This window comes from Limanda limanda, chromosome 19, assembly GCF_963576545.1.
Source record: "Limanda limanda chromosome 19, fLimLim1.1, whole genome shotgun sequence".
In the NCBI taxonomy this organism is placed as follows: domain Eukaryota; kingdom Metazoa; phylum Chordata; class Actinopteri; order Pleuronectiformes; family Pleuronectidae; genus Limanda; species Limanda limanda.
Genome location: NC_083654.1, coordinates 262482 through 277183, shown reverse-complemented (window position 1 = coordinate 277183; position 14702 = coordinate 262482). Strand labels below are relative to the sequence as shown.

Here is a 14702-nt window from a genome sequence, read left to right as displayed (position 1 = left end):
ATACAGCTGAGTGCAGAACTATTGGCACGGTGCTTGCACTATTGTCCACTATGTTGTTACCAACCACGCAGAAAGCCAGACCTCGTAGTTTCAGCTGCAATTGTGCACATACATGCAGTGGCATTCAATGCAGTTATATTCTCTTCACTCTCTAGTCTTTGTTGATCTGTTGCGTGCACATTAGGTCTGCAGGATATTTAAAAAAAATGCAATAACGTTGTGGAATTTTGACGATATGACTTGCAATAAATAAACAAATTCTTAAATATACGGTGTTAAAGTCTTTCTGCTTTAGGTCCGCTGCTAACATAGACCCCATTCAGTGTGAAGCACACACTGAAAAAAAAAAAAATTCCAAAAACAAAGAATTCTACCTGGCTACGGATGCAGGGACCACAGACAGCTCCACAGCCCGAGGGAGAGGGCACACAGCCCGGCCACAGCTCCACTAAGTCCGGGGGAGACACCCACAGAGCCATGCACAGCTCACTAAGTCAGCTTACAGTGATAATTTGGGGTCTTCTCATTCCCGTTTGGACCTTAAAAAAGTTAAGTTTTACAGTCTTTACTGGCTCTGTCAGTAATTTACTTCTCCTCTATGTCTCTATTATTCGCGCTGTGCCCTGTGCCAACAGAATCGAGCCAAACCGGGCGTGCCACCATCTCCTCCAGCACCATACTTTGACTAAGTTTACAATCTGAGTTTACAGACGCCTACGATTACACTGTTTCTTTGTGTGTCTGCGTGTCAGCGAGAGAGGAAGAGAGGGAGCAGGATGGGCTGACGAATGCACGCCGCTGTGGAGATAGATTTAACTATAAAAAAATATCGATCTTTATGTCTAGATCAGTGTTGATATTGTTGCGTGTGTCAGCAAGAGAGACGAGCTGAGCACAGCTATGAAGAAAGATTTCACTCATTAAAGAAAAGTATTGAGGGAGAGGGAGGGACAGAGAGAATGTTTTTTTGGAGTGCTTGTGCAATGTAATATTGCCCTTATTTGCAAAACCGCTGTTACCTTTCCCTCAAACCAAATACCAAATTATGTTGGGCGAAATATCTTGCTAACTGTGTGAAAATAATGTGTGCCTGTGGTTGTCAAAGAGACCTGGTGACCGAGGAAAATACACGCAGATGCCGTCAGTTTGTAGCCAAAGCAACACCATTTGTAGAATTTTTTTATCTGGCAAAGTGAAAGCACAATGTGAGCCCCATAGCATTAGTTGAGTATGTCATTTAGATGTATCTCCATCCTTAATGTGGCATATCTAAGCCGTGAAAAAACAAAAGGTCACCAAACCGCTCGCCACTCCCTGACGGCCTCCACAGAATCTGTCCAAGAAAATCACAAACAGATGCAGCAACACACCGTTGGTCCAGACGTAGAAGTAAAATGTAAACTTTGACTTTATTCATTTGGTCGATTTATCTTTTTTTTCTTTCATGTGTTTTGAAACAAAAAAAATCTTTTTATTTAATTAACACTGAAAGATATATTCCATGACGCTCAACAAATGTACCTGCTCAAAAGCCCATATAAAACAATAGTGAGTAGTGTAGTAGAGACACTACATTGAAGGCATGCTGGGAAATGTACCTTCTTTGCTTCTGAGTGAGCTGAGGTTGGGTACTGTGTCAGTGCTGGTTTGGACACAGTAGACCTCCCGCGTCTGTATCCCGCCTCCACACAACCCTGTAAGGTTTACACGCCGACGGTCCTGTTGGCTCAGCAGCACGTCCACCCGGCACTCTGTCCACTCTGTGGTCTTCCAGCTGTATCTGAGGCCAAAGGTGGAAACAAGAAGAGTTTGTATATAGTTTCTACACCCCATACTATTAACACACTAGAATAGAGTAAAAATAGTCACATCTATAAATGTTTTTGTTCTAGTGTGGTGGAAAGGAGAAAGAAAAAGGAGGAAGGGGTGGGATATCTATCATTATGTGTTGATGAGTTAATGGCATATGAGTTAATGCCATACAGGCTATCGACCATTGGTGTGTTGGTGTGGTCCAAACACAATTCATATTGACCACATGCATATGTGAAGCTAATGCTGTCAGATCAAATGATATTAGGCTTAATTTCATGTGACCTGGCCGAGCACCGATTAAATTTGTAACTAAGTCAATGGTTACAATTTACATAATTGTTGCTTCTCAGGATTCAAAGATCTGTATACCTTTTAGTGCTCATGGGCATCTGGTTTTACCACCAAAAGCACTATGAATTGTATAATTTCAGTAACAAATGCATTTATATATAGACCTCTCTCACTACATTGCCAAACGCTCCAAAAATACTTAATTCAATGTCATATTTATACACTGTATTTTGTTTTCCATATTGAGATTACACATGCTCAGTCACTTCCTCACAATGTGTTCATGGTGATCCGACACATACCAGTTTGTTAGCAAGCATAACCAGGAACAGCAGTGAGTTTACAGCATTTCTCTATGTCCGAGTAGAAGTTTAGTAAAATAAGGATTATCAAGCAGGGCATTTATCAGCTCCTCCATGAGCTGCTAATGTTAGCATGCCAGGCAACACAAGCTTGGTGCTAACGTGGACACCATTTGCCAGCTAAATAAAATACTTGATACTCAACCCCAAATTGCTAGAAAAAGGGTATAAACTAGAAATGCACTATATAAATACTGACCATTTACCATGTAGTTTATTTTCATAACAGGAAATCGAATGAGACAAGTGTACACAGATTTACATATGCATGGTGCATCAGGACATAAATTGTGTTTTTCTTCCAAAAAGTGTGTTTGTTTGTTGCCTACCTAAGGTTGTTTTATAAACCCTTCACTCCACCTACCTGTCATGTAATTTATGTAATATGTTGATCTATGTCTATCTTTAATAATTCAATCATTATACAAATAAATTACTGTGAATTCCTGAAAATTATTCGATTATTACAAACAATTTGTTATTATTGTTGTTAGTTTTTGTGTATAGCTCAAAGTGCCGATGGCTTATTGCAGGCACTGAATAGCGTTGGTTGTGGCTGAGTGAATCGCAGTAGCAAACATTGTTAGAAATACTTTTTGTGTTGTTGACCTTAGATCTCTGTTTACACTGCACCTCGAGATTTGCAATTCATCCTGAATTGAGTGCTCTCCAAGACTCAATTTTTAAGCAGAAAGGAGGTTGTTAATTGCATCGGCTATTCATACATGGGGTTTGTGTGTGGTTACTGAAATGGCAGCAGTCTGCTTCAGCAATAAACCACTGCAGTTTCCACCCTGAGGTCAGATACTGTAACCCCCTGCCTCCATCTCAACTGATAATGGAATTCATTTGAGGTCGCCAATGAAAGGCTCCATATTCATGAGCGAGGTCTCTCTGTGTCTCTCAGAACTGCTGTGGGACAATGAGGCCCCTGGGAAAGCACTGCATCTTGGTGCTTTAAGTTGCACAGATGGGGTCACTCAGACAGAGCAGCTCTGCAGTACTGTGGACAGAAGTGCTGCTTCTCTTTCTGCTGTCAAAGAGAAGACCACAGGAGTTGATGGACATTGATTTCCTGTTTTTTATGGGTTATAGAGTTGAAGTAAAAACAGAACTTATAGATTCTGTTCAAGGGGTCAGAAAACCTCAGTCAAAATGGAATTGATGTTTGTTTACGCAACTAAATCATTTTTACGCATTTTCTTACTCTGTAGTATGTCATGCAGGTTACTCCACTTTCAATATTTTAATGTTACAATTTATTGATCCTTATTTAGAGGCCTTGGACTTTTACAAACACCATGTCCCACTGTTACTAAATTATTATTGTAATGGATACCTTAAATTCTAATACTAGGCACAGACCAAAACCTATCATTTGCCCTTCTTCTGAAAAAGACAATTGCCCTATGATGCTGTTAAAATTGCTATTTAAATTAATATCCCTGCAGTATTCTCATTAAAATATGTTATTGTATAGTGTTATGTATTTATTGACTGTTAACCAAGTCTGTCATGATGTTTAATAATGGATCTATTTTTTCCCAGAAATGTTGGACTTTCTACAGCTAATTGATGGTTTTCCCCGACCAGCCTTGAAAACAGTCTTGTTGGTCAAATCCATAACATTCAAACGTTGCTTCTTAGATGTAAAATTCAGAATACTGTTACATTAAGAATAACTGTGGTATATCAGTTTGCATGTAAACATGCTGAGTGACAACAGCTGGACTGGACACATATGTAGCATCAGGGATTTGTCTTTCTTCATAAAGCAGCATTGTAGTACAAATCATCAAAGCTCAACTTCACAACTTTAACACTGGGTATGATCACATCTTTACATCCACCATTCACAGCTAATGAACCTGACTTGAGGAGGAACTTAAAGGGTAATTGGCGGACGTGTCAGGATGGGACACCAGAGAGACAGAAGCCAGACATGGCAGCAGCTTCCTCTCTGACACTCCATTTGTCTACTCCTGCTGGCACCGAGCCAGACACAAGCCACGGCACATGTTACCCAACAATAGGTATCATCAAGGCAGATTAGTTTATGGTTCAGGCAATTTGCTAATATATCTACCAAGGTCCCTAATACAATTCATAAAATTGAATTTCCCATTTATTGCTTAAAAGCTAGGCTCGCTGGTAATTTCATCCTCAGACAAGTAAGATGACATGAAATAAGAAAAAAGAGAGAAAAGCCCAAATGCTGTGTTCACACCAAACGTGGTACAAATGATCAGAATCAAAACAAAGACATGAAAAGGCACACATTTCAATCTCTCTTGCCAGGAGATGTAAACTATGCAAACAGCACGACTTGATTGACATGAAGAAGCTAAATTCACGTCTATCGCTAGAGCTGAAATATTTTTAAACTCAAGCAAAAAGTTTGTGTGACCCGATGTCACAAAAGCCAACCAGCGTCACAAATTAAACTAATTATATTCAAGTCCAGGCACCAACCCAAGCTAGCAGGTCATCAAATGGGCCAATAGTCAGATTTTACTTGTGTGAAAAACATGTTGAAAACATCTTTTCAACGTGTTTAAGTAAGCAAAGAAAGTTTTCGTCCATAGCTTTGTTGCTTGGTGATGGCTGTAATCTATGGTGGGACAAGCTAGTGACTTTATAGGGACCACACCGTCTCATTTAGGTTGAGCTAACAAGGTCTACACAGCCATAGCATAGATCGTGTTCTCCATAGGATGCGGCTGCTAAATTCCTGTGACAGGCTGTGATAGGATGGTCAAATAAGGCAATTGAGGAGTCATAAATTCTTGTCTTGACTTGACCCACGCCTTTCACAGACTACATATTGGTAGCATGCCATCTTTCACAATGTTCATGACGTCAAAGACTCGCTAAGGACTGACTTGAGAGAAGTTTGATATCTCATTGTAGTCTAAATGAGATAAGTAATTGTTTCACCTGGAGGACTGTTTCAGTTATAAACTGAGTGATATAAATGGTTCATTGGCTTACAAGTAGAAACTCGTTGAGGATGCCCTCTAAAGACTCTTCAGTTAATGGGAAGGTTGGTCACACAGTGGCTAATTTCCTTCAGGCTAAATTTCTAGCATCACAAAGTCAAATTTGGCTAATTCATTCAACTGACAAAGGATAAATATTAATATGAATAGATGGCAGACATGAAAATCATATTTTAGAGGTGCAAAACCATTTAGTGCAGAATACCTAAGCCTCCCACCTCCAATCTGAATACTACCAACCAACACAGCAGCATGTCAGTTATATTTTTTTCATATTACCACCGAAAGTTGTCCTCTAATTATATTCCTCTCTATCTATCCTTGTCCTGTACTTACACAATGCAGGGTGGCACTCCGTCTCCCTGGGGGCTGCAGGGATCTTTCTCCTCGAGCTCCGGGCAATTTCCTCCTCCACCAATTGGGAACTGGCTCACTTTTCTGGTACGAGTGCGTTCACCCTTGGGGCCGTTGGGGTCATGGCACTCCTTGGAGCACGCTGACCACTCCGACCATTCGGTCACATCGCAGTCTTTGGTTAGGACGCAGGCCTGAAAGTTCACTGGTAATGTCTCCTGAGAGCACAGACTGTAGAAGATGAAAACAAAATTACCCTTAGTCACGATGGAACTACAGTTGTTCTACAACAATTTAGTAATTTTGCATTAAAAGCACAAACCCAGTTGAGTCTCCAAGTTCATTTGATTAAATTATGTGATTTTACCTATTTTAAGTGCCATTGGAACCAATGTGTCAGAAAAACCAAACAGTACTACGCCTATTTAGGTATTGCAAATTGCATAACTGTTAAAATATGGGTAGTACTTTGCTATCTTGCTACATCATTTGTAATTGAATAAATAATAGCAAGAACAAGAAATTACAAATGAAAAAACAGACATGACATTATAAAGACATTTTAAATAGGAAGCTGTAAATGCAACAGTAGATAATGAAAGAACGACAAGTAAACATAATGCCACTGGCTGACGCAGAGGCATAGGAGGGAGAGGAAGACACAAAGATATATTTGTTAAGCTGTGACAAAATATCCCTCTAAATTTTCACAATAGATCATTAATAACCATACAGTAACTGTTGTGGAGGGATTACACACAGGCTAGTGAAATACAGCTGTAGGTTATTCAGTTTTTCTTTCTCTGACTCAGCCGATGTGATAAATGTGGTTTGAAAGTTGTTCTTTAAAAAACCCAAACAAATTTGTTATCTGTATTTTCAGCAGCAGCTTCGCAGCACCAAGGCCTGTTTGATTATGGGATTGCTGTGGAGTTGCAAGACAGTTTTTTTTCTAACTGTGTTTTGTAGAAGCTGATTGGTCTTTTGGGATAGACACATACTGCATCTCTTTTCTGCCTCTTCCTCCCTTTTAGTCTCACCATTTAAATTTTTCCACAGTTTTCCTTAACTTCTGGAGGATTTCTGAAGATTTGTGAACAACAAACTGTGCGCCAGGTCTATTTCTCATTCTTTCATTTTTGTTTTTTGTTTGAGTCTTTTTCCAATCAGAACTCTACTGCAGTCATTGAGGTTCATTCTCAGTAACATCCTGCTATGGTAAAGCCAGAGAAGCGGTACAAGATGAAACAGTTTGTACCCTAATGCAGATTTGACTATGCTTTTACCTCCAACTATAACTGCTGCTGTATTCATACCCTTTCTATCATTATCTCGTGAATAACTGAGCCAACGCAAATAGATAGCTGTTGTGGAATTTAAAGTTAAAGACAACCTCAAACATATATCCTGCTGTAGTGGATTATATAGAGGCAGCAATAGTTTTTAAATCCCACATGAGCAGAACAAACATTATACTTAACCTGCTCCTGAGGACTCAAGAAAGGATTGGTAAAGAATACTGTCCTTATGTGGAAAACAAAACAAATACCACTTTCTTCGAGAGCTTATTTCCACACAAGGACAATCACTGCATACATTGGGTATAATTAATTGCTTAAAGAAAGAAAAATGTTCAGACTTTTTTGTGTATCTGGATACCAAGTGTAATGTAGTCACCAAAAGCTCCAGGGTAACAGTTTTGGTTTGTTGTGATTTGATTGATCAGTTTAATTAGATTAATATTGTTTCAGGAAACATTCACACCTATTCAACTTTTTCAATATTTTGCTTTATGATAGTATTCAGACTCTGCTGTAGCACTCCGTGTGGTCAGGTGCATTTTGTTTGCTTTAATCATCTCTGAGGTGCTTCTACCAATTAAAGTCGACCTGTCAGAATAGAATTTATTGTGATCAGGCATAGATCAGGGCAAATGTATAGAACAATTTTAAAAGCTATGAGTGTCCTGAGGAAGTTAGAGTTGGCAATCTGGCTTTACTGACTAACCAGGTAAGAAGGTATTTGGTCAGGGCGGTGAATAAGAAACCAAAGACTAAACTAACATTGCTTCAGAAGTCTGCAGAGATGGGAGAGCATGCTATCATTGAGTAAAGGTTCTTACATGCCGCCTTGTACAAGGCCCAAGACTGAGGCATATAGAGCACCTTTCAGTCAAAACAACACTGGAGTATCTTCAGGTCAAGGCCAGACTTAAACTTCATAGAACATCTGTGAAGAGATGGTAGTTCAAAGAAACTTTCCATTCAATCTTATGGATCTTGAGAGGATCTTCCAGGTGTTAAAAAGTCAAAGTGTGCAAAGATTGTAGAGAGTTACATCTGAAGCAATTTATTTTACTCTGGAGGTTTGGGGTTAACCCTAACATCAGGAAGTGCCAAGAGACTGTGAACACATCAAAAACTCAAATCTTTGAAATCTTTTCTCAAGCATAACAGTTACGTACTGTACTTTCAAAATGGTACATTTACATTACTTCTTTTCACTTTAGAATTCTAATATTGACCTATGCACAGAAATCGTAATATAAGTGTCATTGGTTTTTATTAAGTAACTTTAATATTCCTTTTCAAACTCCTGCAAAATGTCAAAGGGAATTTGCAGTTCATCACCATTTAAAAGCCTGGACACTTTGGGGCAGTTTTAGCCACCACTAAAAATCCAAACTGATGTATCCAAATTTGAAGGCTCTAGCCATTGCAGGAGTTTAATTGATGTATGATTTCTGACATTCACCCTTGCATTAAAAGCAAAGGCATATACCACAGGAGGCTCGATGTTCCCTGGAAGTAATGGACCTTGCTCAGTGGCCTCTATTAGAGTCGCACAAGAACAGACAGACAGAATGAGGCCATTCATTCTCTACAAAGAGCATGGCTCTCAGATACCTCATGGACATTGACCCCACTGTATAAGAGACTGTTCATCTTTGGACGGACCTTACAGTGAAGCTTTGATTAATGCAGCCACTGCTGGGAGAAGCTTAATGTATACTGCTGAAGTGCAATGGGCAAAATGACGTGGAACACTCACTAATTGAGACTGACAGCAATTTCCTTCACAACCTTTGGCATTTATTATCCTGCACTGTGGCATTATAAAAAACAGAGACAGTCCACTAATTAAACTTGAGCCCTCGTATGAGATTTTGGATGATCTCATTTTACCGAGATAAAACTGATGTTTACAGGCCTGAACAAAACACAACAGAAGTCTGAGGGTTATGAGCCTTGACACTTGACACCAGTGAACGCCATAGAGTGTTCAACAGGAATGTGCAATTTTCTGACAATGACAACAAACAAGTCACATTTGTTTAATCAAAGAATATGATGTTTTGACTGAAATATTTAATGACAATTTTTTTTATATTTTGTGTCACGGTTTTTAAGATAATTTCTCTCTTTAATATTCGTTAAATGAAGGATAATATTTTGTTTGAGGGTGGGGCTTGTAGCACAATGTTCAAACAGTGTCTAGTTCAGTACTGTCAAGAGATTAAATGAAATAAATGTCCCCAGCCAAAGTTGGGCATCGGATATTGCTATGGCCAGTGCCTTGAATTCCTTTATATTCAAGACATCCTGGAATGGTTAAGGTTAGGACAAATTAATGGCCCAACTATGTCACTGATGTCAAATTAAAGATGAATTAAACAGTTGAACTAATGTAGTGCATGATTGGTTTGAAGATATCCTCACAATAACCTGAATTTGTCTCTAAAGAAATTTAAAAAATAGTGACGCTTTTATAAGTCATTCTTACCTCAGAGCTTCAACATCCCCACTCTTGTGGACACACGACACTTCTCGGGTCTGGTATCCAACCTGCAGGTCCCAAAACTTTGCTCCCTGGCGGTTCTGACGGTTCTTGTTCCTCTTCTTCTTGATGAGCTCTCTCGTCTCAGGATCCTTTGACTTGCCTCTCTCCCTTAACCTCTCTCTGACTTTCTCTCTCATTTTCTCTCTTTTCTCCTTGTTTTTAGCTTTCTTCTGTCGTTTGGGCCTGTCTGCCTGTCGGGATGGCCTGTCAGGTTTCCTGTTTGCTCGACCCAGTTTTCTGTTGGGTCTGGATGGTTTTTCACCATCTCTTGGCACTTTATCACCCTCTTTGGCCCATTTGTCTCCTTCTTTGTGTTGTTTGTCACCCTCTTTGCTCTGCTTGTCCCCTCCCTTTGACTGCTTCTCAACTTCACCAGACTGTAGGACACCCTCTCTGGACTGCATGTCCCCCCCTCTGGATGTTTTTTCACTCCCTCTAGACAGCTTGTCTCCGTCTTTGGAAAGTTTATCGGTTTCTCTGGATGGTTTGTCATCTCTGGGTAGTTCGGGAGCTTGTCTTGCTTGCCTTGGCAGCGGGACAGAGCAGAGCCCCCAAGCTCCCACCCTGAGACTGTAGAGGCTCTCCTCCCCCTCACAGACCCCTGGCTGGCATGTCTGAAACTCAGTCAAGTTTGGGCAAGCTGACCCGCCAAACAGTGGTGGAGCTAGGATACAGCGGATCCGGTTCTGTAAGCCCATTCCACAGGTTTTTGAACAAAGAGTCCAGGGGCTGAACTCCGACACCACACAGTCCCGAGGACAGGGTATTAGACAGGCCTGCTCTAGTCGTGGTTTAGGCTCAAAGTATTCACAGATTGCATCCTCTGCAGGCTCAGCATTCACTTTCTGGACACAGCCCACCTCACGGGTCTGGATGCCCTCCTCTCCCCGGGTGCACACAGCAGGGCGCTGAACCCCAGCATTGCGCATGGACACCGGGACACATTGGTTCCAGGCGCCCAGCTGCCAGTCGTACAAATCTTTGTGCCAGTCGCATACTCTGAAGCAGCTCTGCTGGTTGTCTGGCCGTTCTGTCTGATCACAGTTGGTGTGAAGAGTGGTCCAGCCTTCTGAATGGGCGCACCATACCGCCCTGCTCTGGCTCCCTCCAGGACCACACTCACTACCCATACAACGACCCCATGGACCTGTGAAGAGAAAGCCAAGGGGTCATTTAAGTTAAAAAGATGAAGGATAGAAGCATGATTTGTGATTAGGAAACACAATTATTTCACTCAGAGAACTGAATTACAGTACATTATAGCATTGGTCTAACTCTTAGTTATGTTACATAGACTGTAGCCATAACTGAGAACTGCATCAGCAGAATCACTTACATTAATCTAAAAATCCATAAAAGCATGAACACCCCGATGATCAGTGATGTTTTACATCTACACTGAGATCTAAGTCAGTGAAAACTAGAATTATTCACCACCTGCTGATCTTCTCAGTGTTCATAAGTGGTGAATACACAGCTCCTAGAGGGAATGAGACAGTGTCACCTGTATGAATGGAAGACCATGATCATTATAAACTAGTTCATGTTGAAAACTCATAGAGCTTTTCAGCAGAAAGTCAATCAATGGGGGAAAAGTAATTTTTCAAAATGTTGATCTGTCATGGTTGGCCTAAAACAAAGCATCTAATTGAAAACCATTCTATCTGTGTCATTAAGATAAGATAAGACAATCCTTTATTTGTCCCACTTTGGGGAAATTACCAGCAAAAAAAGCCCATGAAAACAAAATATTTTATTCCACCCAAAAGCTCAAATTTACAATTCTTAAATGCATTCAACAAAACGACTGCCTTTCCACATCGAGCATGTGATACACAAGTGCTTCCAAGTGCACTAATGATGTCCTGACAAATACACACTGCTAAATCACTCTCCGTCTATAGTGATTGCACTTCCACTGGATTTATGAGAATGCAATTAAAGGTCTAAGTAAACATCGACTTTCAGCACAAAGCCCCTGTTAGCAGATGCAGAGTCAGAGCAGCCTAAGACTCAATCAGAACAGGAGCAGCAGAGATGAAAATCATTAACCGTGTCTGCTGTTACAATACAGGGAACCTGTATCCAGACATAATGAAATGCTGAATTTAACAAAATTATTATTTAGTTACAGTTGTGTTTCTATGTAACCAATACCAGTCAATGTTGTTCTGTGAGCAGACACAGAAAATATACAGAGGGTAGCAGAAAGGATTCTTTCTCTCCTTGCAAATAAATTAGTTGTGGTATCTACATAACAAGTTTTATGATTACAATTAAGCAGAGCTTTTTATTTTGATATCAACAAACAAACTACCGCTTGGCGTTATTCACTGTCCAAAGAATAAAGCACAGCTAATGCAACTGATACAAATGTGAAAAGATTTCTTGTCCTCCCACACATTGTTATTTTGGCTTTGACCTTACTGGAAAATTCGGGAAAAAAACAAAACAGTGATCAATAATGTAAAACACAACATAAAATAAAAAAAATAAAAAAATAAAACCTTTTATGTTTTCTGAACAAAGGCAGAAAACTGATCCCATATCCACCCCTCATTCATTCAGGTAGGGACTGCCTGAGACAGACCTTTTGCCAAAAACACAGATGAAGTTGCTGTTTGTGAGGGAAACCCTGGATGATCAAAGGCATCTCTAGCACAGGACAGAAATTGATCCTTTGTTTCCATCAGCAGCCACGGAGCCCAGCAGTGAAAACATCAGGGGTTCTGGTGGCCTGACTAGAGGGTTTTACCCTAATATTGGACTGAGGAAGGTGAGAGCTGATGCCAAAATATATACTGCTGGCAGACAATTTCATTGGATCTTGCTCTTTTTGTCAAATTGGCCAAAACAGCAAAACTGACAAATGAAAAATTTAAGATTTGAACTGGACTCAAACTGGGTGGGGTTGAATTTGCATTCACCTCCATAATACGAATCTACTAATTTAGTATACATCTTTCTCTCAAACAATTTACCATAGGGGAACATTAAAACATTAATCTGTTCAACGAGACAAACTGAGGGGAATCAGTCAAAGAGGTGAACTGAAATAAGGGCTTGGGGCTTGTTAGGCTGTTCGATGTGCTTTCAGAAGTGAAGTCATTCAGGGTAGAGTGGTTATTACCCCTGCTCAGTTTCAATTCATGATTATCTTTTAACATGACTGCACAAAATTTCAAGACATTTCATCAAATTGCTGTTAAGACATTACTCTGAACCAAAAATGTCAACCTGTCTGTGGAAACTAGACAAAATCTAATCAAAGTCAACATGGCACAACCTATGGGAAGCACGAATGCTTTGATTACCCAGTCTGAGTTTACACATGTGTGTGATCACACTTTTGTGTCTCAGCGGGCGAGGGATAGAGACAGAGAGAAAGGGAGAGAGAAGTAAGCAGCAGAGTCAGTGTGTGTGGCGCAGACTATCATAGAGAAGCCCTGCAATTCAGCTTTAGTAATCAGACGCTTATAGTGATCACTTTCTAGAGTTTTGTCGGGAGGAGGAGGTGTCACGAAGTTTGATGTAAGCGGTCTGACAATTCACTTTGCCGGAAAAACCCTGGTGCTGATTTAATGCAGCATTTAACGTAGACTCGGCGTGTTAGAGTGGAGTATGATGCCATGGAGGAGTCAGTGATAAAAAAATAATGGTAAATTGATTTTGTAATCAAGAAAATAGACAGAGAGCCTACGTGCTGCAAGGCTAAGTAGCCCTGGGTTTTCATCCATATCCTGCTCTCTAAAGAGGCCAGCATGTTTATAGCCATAAAAGATTAGCTCCCTGGCAGGCGGAATTGTCTACGCTCCATGCAGGCGTTCACCATAATTTATGAACATGCCACTGAATGACACAGTTATCTGTGGGCCGGTGGTGAGCGAGCGCAGGAACGAAAGGGTGGTGGTGGTGGGGGGTACTCACGCTGGCCTACATCACCTACTATCACCCACTGAGAGGAGCCAAGCAGCACAGAGGGGCACTATGCCAACAAGGCTAAAGCTCCAGGAGACTTGACACACATCTAACCACACACATCCTTTCTTATACTACAACCTCTCATCACTAATGTCACTGCTACACCAAGGGAGAAATTATGAACAGCTGGGATTTTACTATTACAAGACTCCAGGTAATTATACTGTTAAAAATCCGTTTTTTGGGAATCTTAACAACTGTTTGCTCTTTAAAAAAACTATGACATAACGTCAGATCCTGCTTTATTTTCCATGTATGAGTACACATAGGAATTTGACTGCGTTCAGTGTATTTACACAAATAGACATACAATTAAAAACAAACATGGCCACTATGTGCAATAAGGAATAACTGTACAAGACAGTCACTAGTGACTCATTCAACCAAAACAATTTAATTTGCTGCTCTCATCCCAAGGTGTTAACCAAATTAAATATGTAAAACATAAAAGCACATTAGCTCTGTTTCCAGAACTGGTTCCATTCAGAAATAATGCATTTCCACAATGTTTCAGAAGAACCACTGTAAGAAAGGAATTGCCGGTAATGGAAGTTGTTGCAGAATACACAATGAAAATGGACAAGATGGTTGATAGTATTGATAACACGTGAGTTACAAATAATATATTTGTTGGCAGGTTCACAATCTCTTTTTTTTCAATTATAATTCCACAATTTATTTTCTCATAAGATGTCTCAGGTGTTGCCTTCGTCATCATGTAGGAGCTGATCAGGAGGGGTTCTTCCTCACTACAGGGGGTTTGTTGCACAACCATCCTTATCGCCATGGAGAAAGAGCTATTTTAAGCAAGGCCATTGAAGATGGTTACTGACTAACTGCAATATGGGGTAGGATTTCAAGCTCCTAATAACAAGCTTTCAGGGGAGATAAAGAAAAGAGGGCCAGAAGTAAGATTAATTGAGATTTGCTGGGGAAAAAAAGGGGAGGGATAGGATAAATTTGAGATGTTAATATACAGCGAGGGACAGGGCTGATTTGACCAGTGGGAAGAGAAGAGAAGAGTGAACAAGGTCTGCCTGGGCCTGACCACTAATTGGCC

The 14702-nt window shown here is 40.3% G+C and overlaps 1 protein-coding gene across 1 annotated transcript in view; it reads right to left on the bottom strand.

The window, feature by feature from the left end:
* Window positions 1-14702, bottom strand: part of thsd7aa (thrombospondin, type I, domain containing 7Aa) — a 138928-nt gene that overhangs the window by 63542 nt on the left and 60684 nt on the right. The window contains exons 2-4 of the mRNA XM_061093305.1: window positions 9605-10808; window positions 5804-6052; window positions 1599-1780 (exon numbers count right to left, since the gene is read on the bottom strand). Of these exons, the coding sequence (XP_060949288.1) occupies window positions 1599-1780; window positions 5804-6052; window positions 9605-10808 (1635 nt within the window). The remainder of the gene's footprint in view (window positions 1-1598; window positions 1781-5803; window positions 6053-9604; window positions 10809-14702) is intronic.